The sequence below is a fragment of the Cavia porcellus genome, unplaced genomic scaffold (assembly GCF_034190915.1).
Source record: "Cavia porcellus strain 051 isolate PalLab524CR breed Dunkin Hartley unplaced genomic scaffold, mCavPor4.1 scaffold_4, whole genome shotgun sequence".
In the NCBI taxonomy this organism is placed as follows: domain Eukaryota; kingdom Metazoa; phylum Chordata; class Mammalia; order Rodentia; family Caviidae; genus Cavia; species Cavia porcellus.
The window spans coordinates 84,951,528-84,978,851 of NW_026947487.1; the positions used below are offsets into that span (position 1 = coordinate 84,951,528).

The 27,324-nt window shown below is 39.2% G+C and overlaps 1 protein-coding gene across 2 annotated transcripts in view; it reads left to right on the forward strand.

Annotated features, from left to right (window-relative positions):
• Cfap263 (cilia and flagella associated protein 263) overlaps window positions 1-27,324 on the forward strand; it is a 36,049-nt gene that overhangs the window by 5,130 nt on the left and 3,595 nt on the right. Inside the window, exons 4-7 of one of the 2 annotated variants that reach the window (XM_003471958.3) lie at window positions 1,844-1,999; window positions 8,053-8,133; window positions 10,378-10,533; window positions 14,755-14,862. In XM_003471958.3, coding sequence (XP_003472006.1) covers window positions 1,844-1,999; window positions 8,053-8,133; window positions 10,378-10,533; window positions 14,755-14,862 — 501 coding nt within the window. The remainder of the gene's footprint in view (window positions 1-1,843; window positions 2,000-8,052; window positions 8,134-10,377; window positions 10,534-14,754; window positions 14,863-27,324) is intronic. The other variant, XM_063247409.1, reaches the window with a different exon arrangement.

Below are 27,324 nucleotides of genomic sequence, written 5' to 3' on the forward strand. Positions count from 1 at the left end.
GGTGCTTTGGGGACAGAAGTAGCCAATAAGGTTGAGCACTAGGCGGAGGAGTTTACCCTTAATATCTTAGAAGCCTGGACCCCACTGAGGATAACAGCAGGAGAGCGTCAGGTTGAAAGAGGCATGTAAAGTGACTGAGGTTCTGGGCATGAAGAACCTGGAGCCTGAGGAGGGCCAGTGGAAACTCTTAGGCTTCTTGATGCTGTGGGGAAAGCCTGAACTATGATGACTTGCTAGTTTGCAGCCATATGTGTTTCTCATTTTGCCCTTTAAAATAATGTGCCTGAGAAACTTAGCAATTTAATGAGACCTTGCTCAAAATAAAAAATAAAAAAGGGCTGGGAGGTAGCTCAGTGTGAAGGTCCTGTGTTGATTCCTCAGTACAAAGAAAAAGTATGTTTATTTCAAGACAATCTATACCTGTTGTAGAACATTTTAAAACACAAGAAATACAGGGAAGCTAAAGGGATATACAAATTTTCTACCTTACTAGAAATAATAATTACTAATTCTTGGACTTGTGCCCTTGTAGAGTTCAAATAATTTTCTTCGAATATATAAATATTTTTAAAAAGGTATCATACTTTTATGAATTATATTTTTGGCTCAGTAGCATTTTTCCTTGTCGGTGTAAAATAGTTCCCCTTTATCTGCAGAGGATATGTCCCAAGGTGTCTGGTGGGTTGATGAAACTCTATAATGTCAAGCCCTACATGTATTATGTTTTTCCCTCTACATACATACCTATGAAAAGGTTTAGTTTATACATGAGGCACAGTAATAGGTTAATAATAACTAATAATAAGATAGAATAATTATCACAATACATAGTAAAAGTGCCTATATCATTACTCTTGCACTTTGGAGCCATTGTTAAATAAATATTACTTAACACAAACATTGAAGTTCTATCATAGTCAATATAATAACTGAAATAGCTACTAGTGACTAATGGGAGGAAAACATACAGAACAATGGAACACTGAACAAAGGGATGATTCACGTCCCAGGCAAGACATAGTGGGATGACGGAGATTGTATCACACTGCTCAGATTGGTCCACAATTTAAAACCTAGGAATTACCTATTTCTGAAATTTCCCTATTTAATGTTTTTGGAAGGCAATTCTGCAGAAAGTACAAATGTGAATGGGTGGCTGCTTATGTATATTTCTATTGGTATAATTATAATCATCTTGGGAAACTAGTGCATACACAATTGCATCTTAATCAATTCTTCCCCTTCCTCTCCTCGTCCTTTCCTCTCCCCGGCATTGCAAATCCCCATTCCCTTCCCCACAAGTCTACTGTCCTGTTTCCTATCATCTCCCTTTTATTTTGCTCTTTATATTTCAGTCTCTCATACAAGAGAAACCACATATTTAGCCTTCTGTGCCTGGTTTATTTCACTTAGCCTTAAGGTCCATTTGTATATTCATTTATAACATCTTTTGTAAAAATCAAAGAAGTGTGTAAGAATGCTTTAGCTCCTCACCAATTTGTCTTTCTAGATTTAACTGTGATTCATGATAAAAAAGCATTCAGATACTTGATGTATCATAACTTATAAAGGATGAATAATATTCCAGATATGGAAATACCATGTAAAAGATACCTGAAACTTTTTCTTTCTTTCTTTGCTCCTCTTTTATGGCAACTAGCTTTTCTGAGTCATGTTTTTTAGGAATAATACATCATCAGGCTTGTATATTAGGATATCTTTTTAAGACTAAGACAAAACGTACATTGAGATACAAGGAGGCCTGGGTAAGTAGATTTCCTGGGAAGACACATCCTTGAAAAATTTTTGTACATTATCTTCTTTTGCGTGCTGCCTCTCCTAGGCAATCATCGAAGAAGCTGAAATTCGATTTACTGAAGTGCAGAAAGCAGTGCATGAGTTTGAAAAAGATATTCTAAAAACCATATCCAAGAAGAAAGGGAGTATCTTGGCTACTCAGAAAGTGATGAAGTACATTGAAGACATGAACCACCGGAGGGTGAGTCGGCAGGTGGTTAGAGCTCCAGAAGGGAGAATGGGGTCAGATGGCAACAGACAGCAACAACACAGAAATGACCCATGAGAGGCAGCCCAGCTCCATTTGGTCCGCCATAAATGTTGCCCACATATGTAGCTTCTTTGCAACCCTAAAAGTGTGTGCGTGTGAGTTTTATTTTGTATGTGCATGTTTAAAATGCATGCTTCACTTGAGACCATACTCATAAGTGAAATAAATAAGACACACATGTGTAAACATCATATTGTCTCACTAGTGCAAGTTGTTTCTTTCAGTTTGAAAGAAACAACATATGTGTGTATATATAATATATACACACACATATATATAATATATATAGTTGAGATAGTTATACTACTGATTTCTCTGAGTTTACAGAAGAGAAAGATTTGTGCTGATATTGTTCAGACAATTGAATGCAGATGTCTTGTGCTCTGGGTAAATGATTTGGGGATGACAATGAGCAATTGTATGAACATTGTTGCCCCCTGATTGATGTGTTTTGAAAATTTATTTTCTTTTTTTCTTATCTCTTTGAAATAAAATGTATTTGAAAAAGAAAAACAAAAAATAAATAAAATGCACGCTTACCAAGGCTAAAATCAATTAGGTCGGATGAATATTATATATGAATGAGGCCAGATGAATAGTAATATGAATATAGTATCTCAGATTGTATTTCATTGTTGTTATTTGTATTAATGTGTTTTCTTGAAAAGGGTGTGATGCAGAGCTAGTCAGGTGACTGCAAGGAGCAGGACAGGTAAATCTCAAGCTCTCTGTGTTTCCTCATTATAAGGAGATGGATTCTGTTGGCATCCTGGGCACAGGTAAGGTTATGTTATTAACCCTAACATATGGAGTAATAAAGATTCTGTAAACTATCACAAGAGTAACAGACCAAAGAATTATAAGATCATTTCATGAGGAAAGTCCCCTACAGGAGCACTCTACTCAAATAATCAGTTTTTTTAAAAATGTTACTTTAAAGAGAAAAAACGATATAAAATTTCAAAACAAGATATAGAAGAGTAACAATGGTTTATATGTTGCATATTGTTATCTTTGAGGTATTTGCTCATCTTACAAGACACAGGCATGAAAAATTGATCAAACAATGTAAACACAAACCTTTCTTTTCAGTGAATTAGTAATACAACTATCTTAACTATCATATATACATATTTTTCTTTTTCCTTTGTTTTCTTCTTTCCCCCATCCCAGTTTCTCTTTTGTTTTGAACAGTTTTTTACCATTTCACAATATCTATTGTACCTTTTGGATCTTATTTACTCTTTAAAATTCTTACATTAGGGAGACACTACAGTGTTTACACATGCATGTCTGATTTATTTCACTTTGAGTATGGTCTCAAGTTGCATCCATTGACCTATAAAAGTCTCAAGACTATCCTTCTTTATGGCATTCTATTGTATAAAAATACCACATCTTTTTTATCCATTCCTCAGTCAATGGGAATTTGAGTTGTTTCCAAACTGTGCTGCTATGATCAAAGATGCACATATATTACTGTGGGATGGTGATTTTAATTCTGGGAAATTACTTAGAAGGAGAAATGCTGGGTCAAAAGAGATCTCTAATTGTAGTTTTTGAGGAATCTCTACACTAATTTTCATAGTGGCTGTATCAGTCTACACACCCACCAACAGTGGAGAAGGGTTCCTTTTTCACCAAGCCCCTCCAGCATTTTTTATTGGTTGATTTCTTGATGATAGTTGTAGAGGACCATCTGAATGACTCTCCTTGAATAAGGAGCAATTACGTTCATTTTGGCTAAAACTGGCCCTATCTCCATGTACGGATATACAGAACTGGCTAAGCTACTTCCTTTTCTCTTCAATTGGCTCTGAACAATGTAAATAGGGCTAGCTGAGGTACTGATGTGTAATCTTTGAAGCCAGGCAACAGTCACTGTTTCCTCACCAAGGTGTACCCCTAAATGGTTGAGCCCAGTGGGATGGCAAAGCCAAAGCTCCAGGTCCATCAGCTAGGCTTAAGCCTTGAGAAAGAGGCTGTTACTTCCCAGGGCACAAAAGTATGCACATCAGAAACTAAAGCAACAGCCTCCGAAACATTAAATGCTACCTCAGGTGTGTTGTGCAGGTTGGTCTTCCTGCATATCGTTTCCGCTGCATATTGCAGAGGTGTTTTCTGGCTGCCTAGATAGCCCAGCTCACAGCACTTATTTAATTTCTGCTATTCTCTCTGTCTCTGTCTCTCTCTCTCTCTCTGTCTGTCTCTGTCTGTCTCTGTCTCTCTCTCTCTCTCTCTCTCTCTCTCTCTAGTACTGGAAACTGAACTCAGGACCTTGTGCTTGCCATGAAGGCACTTGAGCCACAGAGTGACATATGTAGCCTATTCCTGCCATTCTCACAGTCACTCATCCTCTAGCCACTGCCTTCTTCATGAGTTAATAAAGACCGAAGGAGGCTCTGGGCCAAGGCCGTTGTTCTGTGAACCTTCATCTGGACTGGACTCAGGACCCCTTGGCTGCCCATAACTATAAATATGTTTTAGTGTCTTTGTTCTCGCTGTGGATTGCACTGGAGGTAGTAGGTTGAAATCAATTTACCAGAATTCCAATAATGTTCCCATAGGATTACAAATAAAAATTTTCCAGACCACAGTGAAGGCAAAAAAGGACCTCTATAGGTAGCCAGTCTTTCTGAGTAACTTGAAATCTCTGTGTTGTTTTAATTTGCACTTCTTGAATGACCGGTGATGTTGAACATTTTTTCATATATTAATTTTCCATCTGTATTTCTTCATCTGAGAAATGTGTATTCTCAGATGCCCATTTTTGGATTGAGTCTTTTTATTTGGGGGATCTGATTTTTTTATTTCTTTATATATTCTAGATATAAGTCCTTTGTCTGAGGGACAATTGGATAAACTTCTTTTCGTAGTCTGTGGGTTGCTTTTTCATTCTGTTGGTGATTTCTTTTAATGTACAAAAGCTTTTTAATAAGGTGAGATCCAAGTTATTGATTCTTTGAAATGTTTCCAGTGCAGTCTGGGTTTTGTTCATGAAACCTATGTCTTCAAGATTTCTACCTACTTTCTCTTCCAGTAGATTTAGTGTTTCTGTCTTAATATTTAGATCACTGATTTATTTTGACTTTAGTGTATAGTGATAGACATGTGTCTAGTTTTAGCCTTTGGCATGTAGAGAGACAGTTTTTCCAGCACCGTATATCAAAGAGGCTATCTTTCTTCCAGGGAACATGTTTGGCCCATTTGTCAAAGATAAGGTAGCCTGAGTGTGTTTGTAGTTGTGTCTGCATCTTCTACTCTGTTCTGCTGATCCTCAGGTCTGTTTTTCACCTGTACTGATTTTATCATACTGATTTTACCATACTGATTTTATCACAGTAACTTTTTGATATAATTTTAAGTTTGGGGTTGTGATGACTCCTTCCTTACCTTTGTTACCCAGAATTACTTTTGCTATTTTGGCTCTCTTCTAGTTCCAAATGAATTTTAGGAATGTTTTCTCTAGTTCTGTAAGGTATGCTAATGGTATTTTGATTGGAACTGCATTAAATCTATTTAACAACTTTGGGAGTATGGTCATTTTCACTGTATTTGCTCTTTCTATCCATGAACAAGGAATATCATTTTCTGATATCTTCTTCAAGGTATCATTTTCCAGAATACTGTAACATTCAATGCATAGATCTTTTACTTCCTTGTTAGATTGACTCCTAAGTGTTTTTTTTTTTTGGGGGGGGGAAGCTATATTGAAGGGCATGGTTTCCCTAATTTCTTTCTCAGTGAGTTTGTTGTTTGTAGACAGAAATGTTATTGATATTTGAGTGTTGAGTTTGCATCCAGTTATGCTACTGAACTTGGTTATGAAATCTAGAAGTCTTTTGGTGGAGTTTTGGGGTGTTCAAGTAAAGTATCATGTCATGTCATTTGTGAATGATGATCATTTCACTTCTTTTCCAACCTTATTCCTTTTGTTTCTCTCTATTATTTAATTGTTCTAGCTAATGTTCCCAGAACTGTGTCGAGTAGGAGTAGTGATAATGGACATCTTTGTCTTATTGCTGATTTTAGAGGGAAAGCTTTCAGTTTTAGTCCATTTAGTATGAGGTTGGTGGTTGGTTTGTCATAGATAGATTTTATATGATTGAGATAAATATCATTTAATTTGACTTTCTGTAGGGTTTTTTTTATCATGAATGAGTATTGGATTTTGTCAAGTTTTTCTGCATTTGTTGAGATGGTCATGTGATTGTTGTCTTTGCCTCTGTTGTTATGGTGTATTACACTTATTAATTTATGTTGAACTATCCCTAGATTTCTGGGGTGAATCTAACTTGATCATGGTGTTTGACTTTCAATTTCATCTATCTCATTGAATTATGGGCTCATATGAGGTGGGCTTGGTGTCTGGGCTTTCATTTTGCTTTTGCATTGTGTTGTTTTCTTTTTTCTCTATATTATTCTATTTCATCTTCTATGCTGATGCTTGATGATTTCTTATGATAGATAGCTTTATCACTAGTATTGAGATTTCCTTAAGAGATGTTTTTTCTTCAGGGATATTCTCTAGACGTAGGTGGTTCTTTATAGCTACCCCAAGAACCTACCTTCCCAATTTGTAAAGGTTGCACTGTTATTATTTGGTTCAGTATCACCAGTCCTTTGATATTGGACTATGGTGATGATTATGATCCCATACAATTATAGTGTTATCATACAGGGGAGAAAAGGTCATTGTAACATGTATGACATCCTGGTTAAAGTAGTACAGTTAGTTGTAACAATAGTTTTAAGTACTACTTAACTGCTGACAAACTATGGTAAACATTAACCTGCTATCTCCAACCACAGGAGCAAACTCTAAAGTTATATAACAATATCAAACATATAGCATGTACTAGTATTTAGTGATTTTTCCTTTTAGTGGAGTGATTTTACCCTTCTTGAGGGAGTGGTGGCGGAAGTATTAAATAGGTAGGGGACAGAATAAAGTCCCCTATTAATGAGGTCAAATATTGTAGGGTCAAGGCTGGAGGTCATAGGATAATCACCAAAGTTTTTGGAAACTGGACAACACAGAAGGAAAAGAATGAAATAAAATACAAAGGAATAATCAGAAAGGGAAGAGACAGTATTGGCTCAGCTGAAAGTTTAAATTCAAGAAGTAGTTGCAGAAAGAAAGGATCAACAGAAAAAACAAGAAATGTAAGAAACTGAAATGGTGAAGCAAAGAAGGAAGAAAGAGAAAAAGAATGTAAAAGAGAAGAAAAAAAGGATATCAAAGAAAGAGAGGAGAGAAGTGGGGTGGGAAGCCCCAAAACAAAAATAATCACAAAATATAAAACAAAACAAGACAACTTCCAACCAGGCAGGAAATGGATTGCTAATCAAACAAACAAGGGAGAATCAAAGTAGTAAAATACCTCTGGAGTTTATAGTTCTGTGATAGTGTCCATGTTAGGTTCCAGATCTGTGCTGGGTATGGAGCTTATCTTGGCCTCTGGATGTGGGGTGGACTGGTCTTCTTGGATGGGGTTTTCCAGAGTCACACTTCTGGCTCCTCACTGCTGCTTCAGATATTTCCATGACACAGGTCTTGCTGGCTAGGTCCCTTTCCAAAGACGTGTGTGCCCCTGTGTGTCTGGGGTCCGGCTGTCCTGGGTCTCCACGTGTTGTTCAGTCTACTCATCAAAGGTGTGTGGGCACCCATACACCCGGGCCCAGTTGTCCTGGCTTTCAAGGTTCTGGTAGGCCCACCCTCCAAAGGCGTGTGTGTTCCTGCGCCTATCCAAATAATTCTGAATTTAAAAGCAATGTAAAATGTGCATGGGGCGGGTGGAATTTCCTCTGCATCTCACAAATGAGTGAAGTGAATGTTTTAGCAACACCAGCTCAGACAAAAGCAAAAGTCTGAAAATAAACCACTGAATGTTAGAGCCAAAGTTTGCTTTGCAGCCACTGATCTACTTTTCAAACCAACTGGGAATAAGAAGTCAATTAACATATGCCTCTATTTTTTTTAGGATAGTATAAAGGATAAATTACGCTTGAAAAATGTTTCTCTCAAAGTTCAGAGGAAAAAAATGCTTTTACAATTGAGGCAGGTATGTGTCCCTCCCTTCTCCTTTTCCTTCTTCTTTCCTTTGGTTGAATGATAGTGCCTCTTTCCAAGATGTTCCTGTCCTAATCCTTGAAATCCATAAATAAGTTGTCTGACATGCTAAGTGACTAATTTAAGGACCCTGAGATGAGAGGATGATTTGGGTTACATGACTGGGCCTAGTATGAGCTCTCTCATCAGTGAGAAGGAGGAGGAGGAGAGAAGATGTGATAAAGGAAGCAGAGATCAGAGTGGTGAGATTTATAACAGAGGAAGGGGCCAAGATCCAAGGGACGCATGTAGCCTCTTGAAGTAGGAAGGAAGCTCTCTCCCTTAGATCCTCTGGAAGAAAAGCAGCAGACCAACATCCTGATTTTAGCTCTAAAAGCCATCTCAGACTTCTGACTTCAGAACTGTAAAATAATTTATTTGCATTATTTTCAATTATCAGATCTGTGGTAATTTGTTACAGCAATCATAAGAAATCTGTACCATTTTTTTTGCAAGAGTTTTCTGAAGATAGGGTTGGTTTGGGTTTAAAAGATGCTCTTTAAACATTTGTTGTATCTTGGGTAGCACAGTCATGCTGCGATGTGACACTTTTTGGTTTGATTTGGTGGCAGCTGATGTTGAGGACTCCTGGGTAAAGGCAATAAGGCAGATGTGGCTCAAGGCCTCCAGAGTGATGTGTAGTTCCATCCCTTTTTTACCCAATGTTTTTATCATTAATTCAAACATGGGCACTGATACTATATGTATCAGAGGTGGCCACAGACAGTGACACAGAATCTGGTAGGAGAATTAATGTCTGGGGGAATCCTGTTTGATTGAGGAGGGGTCCAGAAAGACCTCAACAGGCTGAGACAACTTTAAAACATGACTAAGGACAAATGTAAGATCCTCCACTTCAATTTCCCCAAATATCTGTACAAGTACAGGCTGACTCAGCCACAAAGTATCTAATAAAATCAGGTCATCTGGAGGGAGTGCTGCTATCCAAGTGGTTTTCATAAAAACACAGTGCCCAGACCAAGGAAAGGCTGGCTTTGCCCTGTTCTGTTCTGAGTGCCCCAACCTGTATGTTAATATCCCAGCATGAGCAGCATACTTGAAAGAAAGAGTTCTAGAAGAAACCAGAGTTTGGTGGAATGAAGGATAATGTCAAAGAGAATGGGAGCTACCAATGCAAGGCTTGGCACTGACAGGTCCAAGTACAGAGGGTCCACAAGGGCCATGACTACTGTCTCTGGCTTCTCAAAACTGCAGTGTGAAGAGCAAACACACTGATGGGGAGGACACTGAGGGTAGGGCTGGAGCTGGTGGTGTCAGGGAAGGAATTTCCAGGTCAGTGGAAGAAAGAATCTTGCCCCAGTAGAGCTGCCTACAGATGATGAGTTCCTGGTCCTCAAGGGTTCATGTGAGCTCAGTCAGGTATCTTGAAGAGGGCCTGATGCTTGAAATGGGGAGAAGACGATGACCTCCATCCAGTCTGCATGCCATGCTGCACCAAGATGACTGAGATGTGGTCCCTGTCTACTTAAGACTCAGGGAGTGGGTTTGAGAGAGAGTAACAAAGGCCACAGCATTAAACTGCCAGAGGTTCAGAGGAGAGAAGTGTGGAAAACAGGTTGAAAACATCGATGTTGGAGGGATGGTTTGATTTGGGCTTAAGAACAGTGTGTTGTTTGGGGAAAGGTGAAGAAGCAGAGTCCCCAGAGCCAATGGGTGCAAGCAGGGCACTGAGGTAGGGAACTACGGCAGTCCCCGAGGTGGGCTAATGCAACTACAAAGGTAAGAAGGCATGGGCTTGGTGGGTCAGGGAGGGAACCCTGTACACTAAAACAGCCAACCTGCAGAAGTGTCGTAGAGTCAAAGGAGGGGAATCCACAGGTTGCTTTTTCTGAATTTCCAGATTTAAAAAATGACTTACAGATGGCCTGATTCCCATTCTTCCTTTACAGCCTGGTTAAGCACTCCTGCCCCTGAGAAGCCTTCCCTGGCCTGGCCAAGGGGCTTCTGTGTCCTCCTACCCATGTCCCTGCAACCACACTGTTGAGACAACATTTTCTTAGCACCATCAGCCAAATATGACCCCTCATGTGTCCTCTGAAATCACTATTCTAAGAGCAGAACACTGTGCCTGGTTCCAGGCAGGTGCCCAGTACATGTTTAAATGACCAGATGATGACTCAGCAGGTTGCAAGGCGTGTGCTGCCCCTGAAATGCCATCTTTTCTTTTGAGCTGTAGAAGGAAGAGGTAGGCGAGGCCCTCCACGAAGTTGATTTTCAGCAGCTGAACATTGAAAACGCTCAGTTCTTGGAGATGATTGAAGCAAAGAATCAAGAACTGATTCAGCTGAAGTTGACGTCCGGCAACACCCTGCAGATCCTCAGCACCTACAAGGTAAGGCCCATCCAATGTCCAGCACCCCCCACCAGGCTTCCTGCACCATCCTTCCCAGCCACAAGGAGGTTCCTGTGCACATCCAGCACTTAGGTGTCCCTCCCTGTCCCCCATTTGTCTCGACAAAGCCACGTCTCCTAAAGTTTCCTGAGTGCCCCCACAACTCTGGCTGCGTCTGAGAACCACCTGGGGAGCTTTTTCTTTGTACAAAAAATATACCTATGCCCAAGCCTCACCCCCATCCTCCCCACTAATTGAAATAGTGAGTGAGGGCCATGTATTTTGTGTTCTTTTAATTCCCCAGGTGATTTTTATGCACATTTTGAGAGCTTACCACATTTAGGGCCCTGGTTAACTTAGGCATATATTAAGCACTTCCTTGCTTAAAAGCTTGCAAAGAAAAAGTCTTACCCCTAAACTAGAAGGCTAGTAAATTATTAATCATCCAAATGCAATGCTTTTGAGAGAGAGAGAGGAGGCATTATTAATAATTAAGCAGGACTTGTAGGCATGGATGAGGCCTGTCCCCAGCAGACCAGACCTACCTGGTCACCCTCTAGGGACTCCCTAACCTGCAGTCAGCAGACTGTGTATTGAACTAAGGAATGCTGAGCTATATCCCTGAGCCCTTTTAATTTTATTTTGAGACAGAGTCTTGTTAAGTTGCTCAGGTTGGCCTTGAACTCGTGATCCTCCTGCCTTAGCCTCCTAAGTGGCTGGGATTCTAGTTCAGTTATAATTTTAATGTCATTAATAAAACATTTATAGGAATTTGGTTTTTTTTCTTTTGTCAGTATAAGTAATTACATAATTTTGCCTCTGGGCCTGCAAAGCCTACAATAGGTAATATATGTTTCTTTATATATAAAAAAAATTGTTGACTCCCAGTTCAGTGCCCAGGTGGCAGCGATGTCTGTGGGCCTAGGGTGCTCACAGGTGGGTTATCTGGCCCACACAGTATCATTTAAAACTGTGCATTTGAATATGTTCAGACCAGGCTTGTGTTTCACATTTTTCTTTTTACAGATGAAAAAGCCGAGGCTGAAACATGCAGAGTACTGTGTTTGCCATTCGAGCCCCACATTGGTGACAAAGCTAGGACTCCCAGCTCAGTGTGCGTGTCCCACACAACTGCCTCCCCCTGGCAGAGAGAAAATACCATGCCAGCACTCTGACATTTATGCGCAATAATTGTCCAACAGATCATCAGCTCTTAGCTTATCTCATCTGTACTTACTATCTGATCATTCTTATCTCAGGATGAAGCCAGTCCCAGGACTCTCAGACCCTCACTGTCTGGAGAGCTGGGCCTGATCTTATCCTGTGAATCAGTTAAGTAGCACCAGGCATGTCTGATCTTGTGCAGTTTTGGGAGTGGAGGTGCTTCTACTTTATAAAATGAGACTTCCAGGTTGTAGGCCCGAGCTCAATAGGATGAGTCTGAACTCATGGTGCTCACTGTACTAGAGTGGCAGCGACACAGGCCACACAAGGCCAAATAGGAGCCATTCTGGTTGGAATCCCAGTGGTCACTGTGCTATAGGCCTGTTCATGTGACGGTAAACAGATGGAAGAGCTAGGGGCACGTGCCCCACAGGAGTCTGAAGGTAACACACTTAATGGAGTTAGAGAGGTCAGAGCTTTTCTTCTTCATCCCAGTTCTCAGAACACTGGTGGTGAGTGGAGTTGGACCTCACCTGGGATTAAATAGTGCTTTACTAGGGGAGGTGCTTCATCTGGCCAAGATGCATCCACCTGTCAGAGGTTAATGTGTCTCACCACAGGAGGGAGTTTTATCTGGTCTGGGCTGTGTCCCCAGACCTGAGGACAGGGTGTGGCCAGAGCTCATACTGGGCCAATATTATACAAGAAACACTAGTAGTTTAGGTGTGTTCTTGGTTGGGTGAGAAGGTGACGGGAGGGGCCTCTGTGATACAAGCATCAAACACTTTGCTAAGAACCTACAGAATGGCTTTCCTCTATTAGAAAAAGCACCAGTACTTATAGTATGCCAGGCACAGGACCAAGTGCTGAGGGTACTGTACATAGCACAAGACAGCCATGACCCTCTCTGACTTTTCTAAGTCAAAGTGGGACCTTTTTCTTTGACATTGTGAAGACACCAAGCCTGCCTGGTGTCTTCTGATAGAGTGAAATTCTGTGACTACAGCTGCAGTGAGTCACTATTGATTTCTTTCTGCAAAAAGTAGTATTGTAAATTGTCCCCAGACTCCCATCCCTGGTGCACGCTCTGTTTAATCTGGTCAGGATCGCGTGCGTTACGGCTTCAGTCACTTTCTGTCTGTTACATGATTAAATCACATTAGATGGGTCTGACCAGAAAGCAGTTTCTCTGGAACAGGAAGTCAGAGATACGAAGCACAGAGGGAGTTTTGGAAGCTGGAAGTTCTCCATGACTGTTTGAAGATAGAAAGGTCACATGGAAGGGACTAAGTATAGCCTCTAAAAATTGAAAGCCACTTCCTGATGGCAGTCAGAAAACAAAATAAAACAAAACAAAACACCAGAGACCTTAGGGCTACAACCTCAAGAAAATACATTCTGCCAACAAGGAATGGGCTTGGAAGAAAACCCTGAATCTTAGATAAGAACCACAGTCCCTGACTACACTTTGAGCTCAGTCCAGTGGGATCATGGGCAGGGAATCCAGCCACCCTGCACCAGACTTCTGACCCATAGGAAGTTCTGTTGCTTTGAGTCACAAGGTCTGTAGTCATTTGCACCCTGTGGTAGAAACATGCCTACCTTTTCAGCAGTAGCCTCAAGTAACTGATGTCTCAACAGATCACGCTTAGCTCTGGCCTTGGCTTCCTAAAGACCCTGCCCTAGCAGAGCCAGTGGTCACCTTGCTGTGGCCCTGCATTTCTTTTTCTCCTTCTCTGCATCTTTCCTCTGCTCTTCTGTTCTCCCACTTGAATGGCTGTGGCAGCAGAGCTCTGCTGTGTCCCTCTGCCCTGCAGCTGTCCCTCATCTGATCTCTTAAGTGAGTGCAGGACATCAAGTGGAAATCGGCCTTGTAAGTGTGGGGCTACAAGGAAAGGGTGAGGGGACTGAGCCCAGGGTCTTAAGGTCCCCCGGTAGGTGGCTCCAGGATCTCCTGCTGTGTCTAAGTTTTGACACCCCAAGTTTGCTTATCTCCTTTTCCTGCTCCTTTTAGACCCTCTCCTCAGGCTCTTTTCTTAGGTTGGAATGTTCCTCTCTTCCCTCCTCCTGGAGCCATGCTTGATTCATCCTTTCAGCTGTCTTTCCCAAGTTCCTTTACAGGGCAACCTGTCCTGGCATCCAGACCGCTTGGCAAGCTGCAGTTTTACCAGTTTTCTCAGTCATCTGACTGCCTCCCACCTCTGTCTAGACTGTGAGCAGCCTCCCGAAGGCAGGGGCTATGCTGTTTCACTGACCAGAGGCTGGTGCAGGGTGGGTGGGTTCCCAGAGTGAGGGAGTGGACTGAGATCAGTGACCTTTCCCTTGGCCCGGTTTTCAGCCAAGCAGAGCATTTCCCAGCTTCTGCTCCTTGCTGAGTGAGAGTGATCTAAATCTAAGAAGCAGGGACCTTGGGGAAGCTGGTAAAAGGCAGATTATGGAAAGGGAACCTTCAAGGCAGCTTCTGCAGGATCCCCCAATCTGTCCATACCAGGCATGACCTCCTGACGCATCTAAAACAGTGGAGGACCCTGCGAGCTACAGAATCACACTTGCTGAATTTAAGTCTTGGCTCCCCCATCTCTGTGAACTTGAGCAAGTTGCTTCATCTCCCTAAAAGCCAGTCCTCTCTGCTGTAAGTGGGGACCACAATAGCACCCACCTGCCATGAAATGTTTCTCCCTCACCATCCTGGAGAGGTAGTCATGAGCTGTATGTCAAGTATCCTCCCCGCACCAGGCACCGCACTCTGCTTTCTACCCAGATGAGTCCTTCAGCCCCCTACAAGGGGACCAGTCTGGAACTTGCCCATAGTTTCCCTTAGTAAGAAGTAAGATGATTTGGTCTTGATGGATCTGACTACTTTGCTTCTCCGGCTGAGGACAAGAGTCTGAGGGCCATTCCTCCACCACTGGTGCTCAGAGACTAGGATTCTGAAAACCTGACCACCTGCAGGAAGGGAAGACCTGGGTTCCCCAGAGGCAGTGTTTTCTCTATCTACACTTCTGCAGCTCTTCAAGGTCCTCTTAGCTCAAGATTTGCTGATTCAATGTGTTTCAGAACAAGCTCCACCGAGCAATGGAAATGTACAGCGATTTGGACAAGGAGATCTTGCTGAGAAAAGAGCTTCTTGAAAACATTCAAAAAGAAACCCTACAAGTAGAAGAGGTAGGAAAGGGAAAATGGGACATTTGTCTCCTTCTGTCTGCAGGAGCTTGAGTCAGGGTCCTCTGAGGCTCATGCCACATTCGTTAGGTCTCAAGAGAAGCCTAAACTGCAAAAATCAAAATAGCTCTGAGCTATCAGAACAGAAGGCAGATGGACAGCCCAGCCATGCTGCATTTACTTTTGAGTTAAATTCTTAGGGTAGGCTTGCAAAGTAAAAATTTCATGGGATCCAAATAATGCCCAAGAATTCCTTACTTACTTGACCAATAAAATACATTTAAAGTTCAGTGTCAAAAAAAGTACACTCTTTATGTGATCATCTATTATGAGAGGAAGTACACATGCCAAAATATGTGTTACATGAAAGAGAGAGTGTGCAATTTTTTTAATTTTAAATTTTAAAGCGAATAAAATAAAAGAGGACAAAACACAGCAGATCAGAACAGAACAATGGAAGCAACACAGCACTTCACAACAAGACAATTGGATATTAATAGCAGCTACCATAATGTCTCTTTTCTTTGAAATAGTTGAGCATATCTTCACACACAATAATATCAAACATAAAATAGTATAAAACCATTTAGGAGAATAAAAGTATTATAGGACATTCAAACTCAAATAACAGAAAATGAACAATGGCTACTATAATATCTCATTTTCAATAAAAAATTTGTTTGTACTATCACACATACTAAAATCTAATAAGACACGTGATAGAACCAATGGAAATAGAAGAACAAAAGTATGGCATGACTTCAAAGCAAGATGATATTAAATCAGCAAGGCTGCCATAATGTCTTGTTTTCCTCAAAGTAGCTGTTCATAGAGTCACACATACTAAAATAAAAAATACAGAATAAAACCATTCCAATCAATGATGAAAACATAAGACTTCAAAGCAATGTAATGGAGAACCATGATTACCATAAATCTTATATTTCTTACACTAGGGAGACTATATGGTATTTATACATGTGAGTTTAATTTATTTCACTTATGAGTATGGTCTCAAGTTGCACCCATTTATTTATAAATATCTCAATCTGATCATTCTTTATAGCTGAGTAGTACTCCACTGTATAAAAATACCACATCTTTTTTATCCATTCCTCAGTTGATGGGAACTTAGGTTGTTTTCAAGATCTAGCTATTACAAATTGTGCTGCTATAAACATGGGTGCACATATATTCCTGTGTTTGATGTTTTCAGTTCTTTTGGGAATATGCCCAGAAGTGGAATAGCTGGGTCAAATGGGACTTCTAATCCCAACTTTTTGAGAAATCTCCAGAATGACTTCCACAGTAGTTGCACCAGTCTATACTCCCACCAACAGTGCAGAAGAGTTCCTTTTTCCCCACAGCCTCTCCAGCATTTGTTGTTGGTAGTTTTCTTTATCCTGGCCATTCTTTCTTGAATAAGATGGAAAGAATCTTAGTGTGGTTTTAATTTGTATTTCTCTAATGAGTAATGATGATGAACATTTTTTCATATATTTATTTGCCAATTGTATTTCATTTCAGAACCCTGTATTCATCTTGGATGCCCATTTTTGTATTGGGTCTTTGAATTTGGGGGATCTGTTTTTTTAAAATTCTTTATATGTTCTAGACAGAAGTCCTTTGTCTGAGGGACAGTTCACTAAGATTTTTTTTTCCCAATTTGTGGGTTTTATTTTTACTATGCTGGAGATTACTTTGGGCACGCAGAAACTTTTTAATAAGATGTAATCTCAGTTATTGATTCTGGGAAGTATTTCCCATGTGGTTTAATTCTTGCTCATGAATTCTCTACCTACCCCTATGTCTTCAAGATTGTTGCATACTTTGTCTTCCACCAGATTTAGTGTTCTTGTTTTAATATTTAGATTTTTCATCCATTTAGTTTAGTACATGGTGATAGGCATAGATCTAGTTTTAGTTTGCAGCATATGGAGAGCCAATTTTTCTGGGACCATTTATTAAAGAGACTATTGTTCTTCTAGTGAACATGTTTGGTCCTTTATCAGAGATAAGGTGGCTGAGTGTGTCTGTAGTTGTAGTTGTATCTTCTCATCTATTCCATTGATCTTCAGGTCTGTTTCTACTACCATGTTGATTTTATTACAGTAGCTTTGCAGTATAACTTCAAGTCAAGGATTGTGATGTTGCTTCCTGCTTTGCGTTTGCTGCTTAGAATTGCATTTCTATTCTAGGTCTCTTCTGGTTCCAGATGAATTTTAGGAGTGATTTCTCTAGATCTGTGAGATATGCTAGTGGTATTTTGATTGGGATTGTACTGAATCTGTGAAACAATTTTGGGAGAATGGCCATTTTCATAATATTTATTCTTCCTATCCATGAACAAGGAATGTCTTTCCATTTTCTGAGGTCCTCTTTGATTTCTTTATCAGCATAATAAAATTTTCCCTGAATAGATCTTTCATTTCTTTCATTAGATTAATTCCTCAGTATTTCATTGTTTTGGATGCTAGTGTGAAGGGTGTGGCTTCTCTTATTTTTCTCTCAGTGATTTTGTTGTTAGTGTATAGGTATGCTATTGATTTTTGAGTGTTGACTTTGTATCCAGCTACATTACTGACTTTATTATATCTAGGAGTCTTTCAGTGGAGTTTCGGGGGTCTTCTATGCTTTGTCATAGATAGCTTTTATCATATTGATAAAATATGATATATTCCAGTTTTCTGTAAGGTGAATATGTGGATAAGTGATGGACCTTATCAAAAGCTTTTTCTGCATCTATAGAAATGATCATGTGATTCTTATTTTTGGCTCTATTGATATGGTGGATTATATTTATTGATTTATGTATGTTGAACCACCCCTGCATTCCTGGGATGAATACCACTTGGTCGTGGTGTACAATCTTCTTGATGATTTGCTGCATCCTGTTAGCCAATATTTTATTGAGGATTTTTTGCATCTGTGTTCATTAGGGAGATCGGTCTATAGTTCTCTTTTTTAGTTGGGTCTTTCTCAGATTTTAGTACTAGAGTAATATTTGCTTCCAAGAATGATTTAGAAAGAATTGCTTCCTTTTCAATTTCATTGAAGAGTTTGAGGAGTGTGGGTATTAAGTCTTTGTATTTCTTGTACAATTCTGCAGTGAATCCGTCTGGGCCTGGGCTCTTCTTTGTTGGTAAGGACTTAATTACATTTTCAGTTTCATTCATAGAAATTGGGTTCTTCAGCAGTTTTACATCTTCTTGACCCAGCATTGATAGTTCATATGTTTCTAGGAATCTGTCCATTTCTTCTGTGTTATCGAACCTATGAGAGTAGAGGGTTTTGAAATAGATGTTGATGATCTTCTGTATTTCTATTGGGTATGTAGTGATTTCATCTTTTTCATTCCTTATTGCATGAATTTGAGTTTTTGCTTTTCTTTTTTAAATAAGTTTGGCTAGGGGCTTATCAATTTTATTTATTCTTTCAAATAACCCACTCTTTGACTCATTGATTCTTTGGATTGTTTTCTTAGTCTCTATTGCATTAATTTCTGCTCTGATCTTTATCATTTCCTCCCTTTTGGCTTTGGGCTTGACTCACTCTTTTTTTCTAGATGCTTGAGGTGTAGCATCAGGTTGTTTAGTTGTATTGGTTCTGTTTTCCTGATGTGGGAATTCACTGCAATAAATTTTCCTCTGAGGACTGCTTTCATTGCATCCCACAGATTTTGGTAAGTTGTATTTGTATTTTTGTTTGCTTGTGGATATTGTTTAATTTCTTCTTTAATTTCCTCTGTGACCCACTGATTGCTCAAGAGTGTATTATTCAATATCCAAGTGTTCGTGGGATTTTTGCAGTTTCTTTTATCATTATTTTCCAGTTTTGTGGCACTATGATCTGATAACATGCATAGGATAATTTCAATTCTTTTGCATTTACTTAAGTATGTTCTTTGGGCTATTATATGGTCTGTTTTAGAGAATGTCCCACGTATTGCTGAGAAGAATGTATATTCGGATGTTGTTGGGTGGACCACTCTGTATACATCTATCAAGTCCATTTATTCACAGGTGTGATTCAGTTCTGTTATTTCTTTGCTGATTTTCTGTCTGATTGATCTGTCCCTTGGTGTCAATGGTGTGTTAATGTCTTCTGTTATAATTGTGTTATTACTTATTTGATTTTTTATTTCTGTAATACTTGTTCTATATAGCTGGGTGCTCCCAAGTTTGGTGCATATATATTTAAGATCTCTTCTTTTTGAAGTTTTCCCCTAACTAGTATGTAGTGGCCGTCTTTATTTTTTCAGATCATTCTTGGTTTGAAGTTCACATTGTCTGCAAACAGAATAGCTACTCCTGCTTTTTGGGGGGGTTCCTGTTGCATGAAGTATTGTTTTCCTTTCTTTGACTTTCAGTCTATGAATTTCCTTGAGTTAGATGGGTTTCTTGTGGACAGAATATGTGGTTGTTTCTTGATCCATTCTGCCAGTCTGTTTCTTTTAATTGATGGATTGAGGCTATTTACATTAATGGTTATAACTGTTATATATTGGTTTATTTTTGACATGTTTTCTGCTGTTGCTTCTTTACCTTTCCACTCTATTTAATGTCTCCCTTGGTTAGTGGTGTTTTCCTATGTCTATCTAGAATGTCTTTCAGTATTCTTTGCAGGGTTGGTTTAGTGGTCATGAAATTCTTCAGCTGCTCTTTGTCATGGAAGTATCTTATTTTTCCATCCATTTTGAAGGACAGTTTTTCAGGGTACATCAGTCTGGATTGGAAGTCATTTTCCTTTAGGATCTGAAAAACTTAACTCCATGCTCTTCTTGACTTCATTGTTTGTGTCTGCTATGATTGTGATAGGTTTTCCTTTATAGATGATCTGTCTTTTCTCTCTAACAGCTTTAAATAATCTGTTCTTATGTTGGATTTCTGGGTTGGTTATTATTATATGTCTGGGTGTAGTTTTATTTTGGTTATGGCTATTTGGAGTTCTATATGCTTCACTGACCCATAAATCAGTTTCTAGTCTCATGTTTGGGAAATTTTCAGTTATTACTTCTGTAAATAGCCTCTTGATATCATCTGTGTTGTCCCTTTCTTTTTCATTTATCCCTATCAATCTTATGTTATTTTTCTTTGCATCATCTTGCAGCTGTTGAATTGTTATTTCCTGATTACTTGTTATTTTTAAAAGATCTTTCCTTTCCTGTTCACTAGCTACAATCTTGTCTTCAAGGTCTGAAATTCTATCTTCACTTTCTTTGAGGCAATTTTGCCAGCTTTCAATGGAATTTTTGATTTCCTGTATATATCTTTGAATCTGCTTCATGCATTCTGTTTGTTTCTTATATTGTTCATTCAGGGTTTCCATTTTTTTGCATTATTCCTCTAATTTTTTTCTTTTTTATGATTTTATCTTGAAGAGAATAAAACCAAATGTGACAAAACAAAATACAGCTAGTCAAAACAAAAGTATGGACATAGTAGCCGATGTAAAAACAAAATACAAGGTGATCAACAATGATTACCATAATGCCTCTTGATATCTTCAAAAGAATTACCCATATCATCAGGTATAATAAAGTTGAACAAAACAATACAGAACAAAACCAATAAAATTGATACATTGAAGACATTATAGGGCTTCAAAAGAAGATAATAGTCAAACCAGAATGGCTATCATAGTGAATCTTATTTTCTTCAAAGTAGTTGCCTATACCCTCAGACTTGATACTATCAAACAAAACAGAATAGAATAAAATCAGTCAAAACAAGACAGTGAAATCAATACAGGGCTTCAAATCTAGTTGATAGGAAATCAAAAATGGTTACCATAATATATCCTGCTATCTTTGGAATAGCTGGCCATGCCATCAAATCTAATGGGGTAGGTAGACAAACTGGAAAAGAATAAAACAAACTAAACAGAATGATGAAAACAATATGGGTTTCAAATCATGATAAAAAGATTAACAATAGCCACTGCCTTCCCCTTTTAGACAATTTCTCCCCTTTCACTTTCACAGGGTGTATTGTACATTTTGCATCCCACTAACTCCTTTAGTTTTTAGATTGGGGAGGCAGTCCACTATTCACCTAAGTGATTCTGCACCTTTTTTCCCTTGAGCATGATCTCACATTGTATCCATTTACCTACAAGAGCCTCAAGGTTTTCTTTCTTTATAGCTGAGTAGTTCTCCATTGTATCAAAGTGTCATGGCTTTCTAGCCAGTCTGCAGCTGATGGGAAAGTTACCCCCACTTTTATCTGGTTCTCTGTGACATAGAGTATTGTTTTCTCATCTTTGACTTTCAGTCTATAAACCCTCTTTTGGCTTAGTTGCATTTCTTATATAGAACATATTGTTAGGCCTATCCTCCTGATCCACTCTGCCTGTGTTTCTCTTTATTGGTGAATCTAGGCCATCCACATTAGTGATTACAGCCAACCTTCTCTGTCTCATCTCTGCCATGTTATTTTTCTGCCATTGGTGTTTTACTTTTCCTCTTCATTCCATTGTCTACCCTGTTCAGTGAGCCCCCTCTGTCACTGTTCCTGAAACCATGGTCTTCTCTCTCTCTCTAGAGTGTCCTTCATAATTTTTTGCAGGGTTGATTTGGTATTCATGAACTCCCCCAGTTCCTCTTTGTCATGGAAGTATCTTGTTTCTCTATTAATTTTGAGAGATAGTTTTGCAGTATACATCAATCTGGGTTGGAGATTAGTTTCTTTCAGGACTTGGAATACTTCACTCCAAGTTCTTCTTGATTTGATGGTTTGTGCCAAGAAGTCTGCCATGATTCGGATGGGTTTTCCTTTATAGGTGATCTGTTTCTTTTCTCTGACAGCTTTTAACATTCTGTTCTTGTGTTGAATTTCTGGCATCTTGATTATTATACGTCTGGGTGTAGATCTATTTGGATTATAGCTGGCTGGAGTTCTGTATGCCTCATATATCTGAATATCATTTCTTTTTCCTATGCTTGGTAAGTTCTCTTTAATTATTTCTGTAAATAGCTTTTGTATTTCATTTGTGTTTTCCCCTGTTTCTTCACTCATGTTTTTTATTCTTAAATTATAAATCCTCTTGTCATAGTCTAGCCTTTGTATTGTTACTTCTTGGTTCCTTGTTATTTTTAAGAGATCTTTCCTTTCATGATCACAAGCTACAAACCTGTCTTCAAGGTTTGATAGTCTATCTTTAGTTTCTTTCAAGCCGTTTGCCAGCTTCAATGAAGTTTTTAATTTCCTGGTAATATCTTTGAATCTTTTTCATGTTTTCTAAAATTTTTTTATATTCTTCATTGAAAGCTTCCCTCCTTTTTCTATGCTCCTCTATTCTTTTATCTGTGTCTTCTTTAGAGGTACTTAGCAATTCTTTTATTATGTTTCTCTTATCTTCTTTTACCTGTAATAGTATTTCTGTTCTAAGTTCTTTTATAGCTTCATGGAGTTGTTTCTTTATTTCAGTGGCTGTTGCTTTAAAAACTGCTGGTGTGCACTCCCAGTTTCTGCTGTGTTTACATCTCCTGGACCAGTACTGCTTGGGTTGGAGTCCAGAGACTGTCTTTTGCTTCTTCTTCTTGTCATGTTACTGGTTTCTTCCAGATAAGTGGGTAGCAAGGTCCCCGGCACTTCCTGTATTGGTTATAATTACTGTGAAGTGTGTTGGGTAGCTATTTCTGCTGTTTGCTGCCTTCCCCAGTTTGCTGGGGGCTACTGGAGTATAAGCCCCCCCTTATACCCCTACTGGAGTATAAGTGTAAGGGGTGGGGAAGGCTGGACCCTCCCTTCTGAGCTGGTTAACCACAGGGAGTCTTCACCAGGTTAGTGTGCACTGGGCAGGTGGGGTTGGATAGAGATAGCTTTAGGGAAACCTTGGCAGTGGCTATTGGATCATGCAAAGGGGCAGGACTCAGTTCAAGCAATTTCTACCAGTCTACTCCAAGTTAGGAGAGGCTGAATGAAGCTGGCTAAAGTTCTGTCTCCAGGCTTATCCTGCCCAACTCCAAAATGATGCCTAGCTAATCTCTCACTTCTGTGGGAGAACTGAGTCCCACACACTCACTGCCAGCCAGTGCAGTTCTTTGCTCTGCTGCTCCCCTCCACTACCATGTCTCCTGCCAAGGCCTTCAGGCTTGTTATACCAGCTTCACTGTGCCCATGCATCTCTGGGTTCCAGCAGCACTTCCGGCATGGTGATTCTGGCTCCAGTGAAAGTGTGACCAGCTACTGCCTTCTTCTGTTTAAGTTTTTCTTCTTCTTCTTTTCTTTTTATTTGCTCAGTGGGCTTCAATTTTGCTTTAGTTTCTTCTTGGGTTGAGGGGACCCACTTCTTTCTTTTATGTCTTCTCCAGAATGCTATATTCCAGCATCTGGACTGTTTCTCTCAGAGAGGCTATTTACTCTGCTGCTTACTGTTTCGCCATCTTCCTAGACTCCTTCCTCTAATTTTTTTAAACTATGTCTTCTTTAGATGTGTTCAGCATTTCTTTCATTACATTTATCATTTCTTTTACCTGGGAGATTATTTCTGATTTGAGTTCTTTTATAGCTTCTCAGAGCTGTTTCTTTATTTTAGTTTATATCATTTCAGGCATTTCAGGTGTATGGCTTATATTTTCTTCTATGTACATGGTTCCCAGACTTTCTTGGGATGGACGGGAGGTTTGAGATTGCATTTTGATCTTTTGTTTTGTCATTTTTCTATATTTCTGGGTTTTGAGCGATGTTCCAAATCTTCCCCCAGGCATGTTGGAGATCACCTCATGTGCCCTCACTAGGAGCAATGGTCCAAAGCACTGGAACTCACCTCGTGTGTCCTCAGCTCCCCGGATTGAAATAAGGTCACTAGGCATGGTCCAGTCAGGCTCACGGGACCTCCTGAGCCTCTTCCGGTGTTTTAGGAAGGTGAGCAGGCTCTAACTGCTGGGAGCGATGGTCCAAATCTCTCCCCGAGCCAGAGTGTGTGTGCACTCTTTAAAGACCTAACTGTCTTCTGGTGCTATAGATGCACACAAGGTGAGCAGCCTGTTGCAGAGACCAGCTAAGGGACAGTGGACACTGTCTTTGTGTCCCTCATTCCAGGGCCTGTGATCAGTATGAAAAAGTAGGCAAGATCAGCAGAGCTCTCTGAACATCTGCATTGCAGGTTATTTTGCTAAGCATATGTAGGTGAATGCATACACAATTTTTTACTTTTTTGGAAATTTTGCAATAAAGTTTAACATAAGATGTGATCCAGAGAAGATCTTCTTAGGAGGATGGAGGAGAAGCACTGGGCTGAGTCATAAAACCTGACCTTGGTTTGGTGCTACCGTCTTCCAGCCTTGAACATGCCTTTTAGTGAGATCAGACTTTTGCATGTGTGTGAAATAGAGGACACAGCCTGTGGGGGTGATTCAGTGGGTCCACACATAAGGATGTTTTGTCGACTTCTGAAGCTATTAGTACAATTTTTAGCCTTATTATCTTGAGTGGGTCGGAAGCAACCCCATCAGTGTATGAGACCCCAAACCTGCCTGCAACAGCCAAGATGCCACAGGATCACTCCATATGACTTGGTTTTGTCATGTCATCCACACTATATCCCTTCCTTCCCCTTTTTTCCCAGTACTGGGGATTAACTACAGGGTTTCTGCACTAAGTTATATCCCAACCCGTTTTCTATTTTTATTTTGTGACTACATCTCAATAAGTTGCTAAACTGTCCAGATTGGGCTTAAATTTATAATTCTTCCACTTCAGACACACAGAGTGCTGGGATAACAAGTGTACACTGCCACCCTTGGCTGCATATCACATCCTTGATGGAGAATAACACCTTCTATTTAAAAAGTCTAGTTTTTTTTTTGAGGCAAGGTCTCACTATGTAGTCCAGACTGGACTTAAATTCACAGTGATCCTCTTGCCTCAGCCTCCCAAGTGCCAGAATTATAGGCATGCTTCAACATGACTAGCTGGCTAGCCTCAGTTGTTAATCTTGCTGCTTTTTTTTATTGTTGTTTTATTCCTTAAATGTGATGAATTATTTTCTTTTGCTGTTTTCAATATATTCTGTTTGACTTGTTATGAAACATTTTGAGTGTGATGTGTCTGGGGTTAGATTTCTTTGCTTATGTCCTACTTGGCATTTATTGACTTTATGTATGTAGCTATTTTTTAAAATCAAATTTAGGACATTTTGTTTTTTGAGTCTCTGAATATTTTTTCTTTTCCTTTCTCTTCTGTTTATCCATTACATATATGTCAGCACGCTCAGTGATATTCCATATCTCTCACAGCCTCAGTTCTTTGTTCTTTTTTAATGTTCTTCATATTCTATAATCTCTATCAGTCTGTCTTAAAGTCTAATGATTTTTCTTCTTATGGTTTAAGTCTACTGTTGATTTCCATCTAGCAAAATTTTACTTTTAGTTATCATATTGGAAAAGATTCTAGACTTTCAATTTGATCATCTTAATTTCTACTTTTATTGATATTTCCTATTTGATAAAACATTATCATACATTCCTTTAAGTCTTTAAAGTTTGAATGAATAGTTTGAGTCTTTGCATAGCTGCTCTGAAGGCTGTCTGCAAAGTCTACCATCTGGACTTTCCAAAGGCAGTTTATTTTTCCTGTGTGTATTACACTTTCCTCTTTCTTTGTCTTACAATTTTTGTTGAAAGCTATATATTTTAGGTAACATATAGTGATTCTGGAAAAGCACCCACTCTCTTCTAGGGCTTATTACTGTTGAGTGTGTTGGCAGGATGAGGTCATTAGAGCCCCGCTGCTAATATCCTCTGATGCTGATCCTTAAAGGATGCAGCCTTGGTCATGCACGTGGTCTCCCTGACAACCAGGGAGGATTGCTGTTCAGGTAAGTTCTCCTTAATAACTGGCCTGCATTTTTAACCAGCTCTCAGGTGACACAGTGATCCAATTGTACTTTGTGAAGCGAGAAATTAAAAAGCAATGCACGGTAAGGTAGGTTCAACATCATAAAATGTTAGTTTTCTTTAAAGTGGTTTGTGGAATAGTGGTATTCCCATGAAAATACAAACAGAGTATAGGATCTAAATAAATGGATTCGAAATTTCTTTGGAGAAATAAGTGAATATCCATAAACTTGTTAATATGTAGATAAAAGGGCTAAATCTTTCAGATACTGACAATGTTATGAGTTACATCATTAAAAGCATGCTAATTAATAGACTGGAAATGCAAAGAAAAATACATAAAGGCCTATAGTTAGCCCAGTATCGATCATATATAATACATATTTGTGATCGATATATGTGTGACCTTTATGATAAAGGTGGCATTACATTAAGCAAAGGGCAGCTAGATATTTGAATAAAAGATTAGGTATAACTCAGTAGCAGTTTGTGATAAAATAAAATGAACTATATCTTATGCTGCAGTTAAGATAGGTATATCAGAGATTTGAATGTAAATGGTAAAATTATCGATGTCCTTAGAAAATAGGAAGATTTTGTAATAATGTTAGAATGAGAAAACCCTTCAAAAAATATAAAACAAAAGAATGAAATCAATTAAGTCAGTTAAATAAAAATAGAAAGTTTTCTGCAAGGCAAAAACTGTAAACAAAGTGAAAATTAAAAATAACTGGAAAACAGATCTAACACCACAAGGAACTAGTATGTGTGTGGTGGTGGGGGGTTGCTGGGGATGGAAACTAGGGCCTCACAAATGCTAGGCAAATGCTGAGTTACATCCGTAGCCTTTTTAATTTTTTTACTTTGAGACAGTTCTTGCTAGATTGCCCAGGTTGGCCTATAGCTTTTGATCTTCTTGCCTCAGTCTCCTAAGTAGCTGGAATTAAAAGGAACTACTTATTTTTCAAAAAGTTTTACAAATTAAAAATAATAAATGAACTAATAGAAAAAATGAGGCTTTAAATACTTGTATAGAAAAGCTAAAAAATCTCAAACATGTAAAACTATTCTGCCTTGCTCATAATGGGAAGGCTACAAAATGAAGCTATAATGGGATATTATTTTCTCTCTAGATTAACAAAGATTGGGTTTGATAAGAATGCAGTTAGCAAATGGAGGGAAACAGGCAGTCACAACCACTGCTGCAGAAATGTAATTTACTTTATCGTTATGGAGAGCAATTTAGAATTAAATTAGCACATATGAACATACACATATGCTTAGGGTAGGGTTTCTCAATTGAGGTACTACTGGTATTTTGGGCTAGATAATTCTCTTTGGGAGGGGCTGTCTTATATAGTAGCACCCCTGGCTTTATTCTACCAAATGCTAGAAGTATCTCCCTATCTGTGACAACAATTTCTTCAGACACTGCCAGATATCCCTTGGGGGCAAAATCACCTCTGGTGAGAACCACTAGGACTATCAATTTCACTCTTAGTAGTTGGTCCTACTGATAAACTTGAGTTTTTACAATGTGGCTGTACTCAGAAGATTAGGAACAGCAGCAGTATTTGTTATACCAGCATGAAATGAAAAAGCTAAGTGACTCTTCACAGAGGACT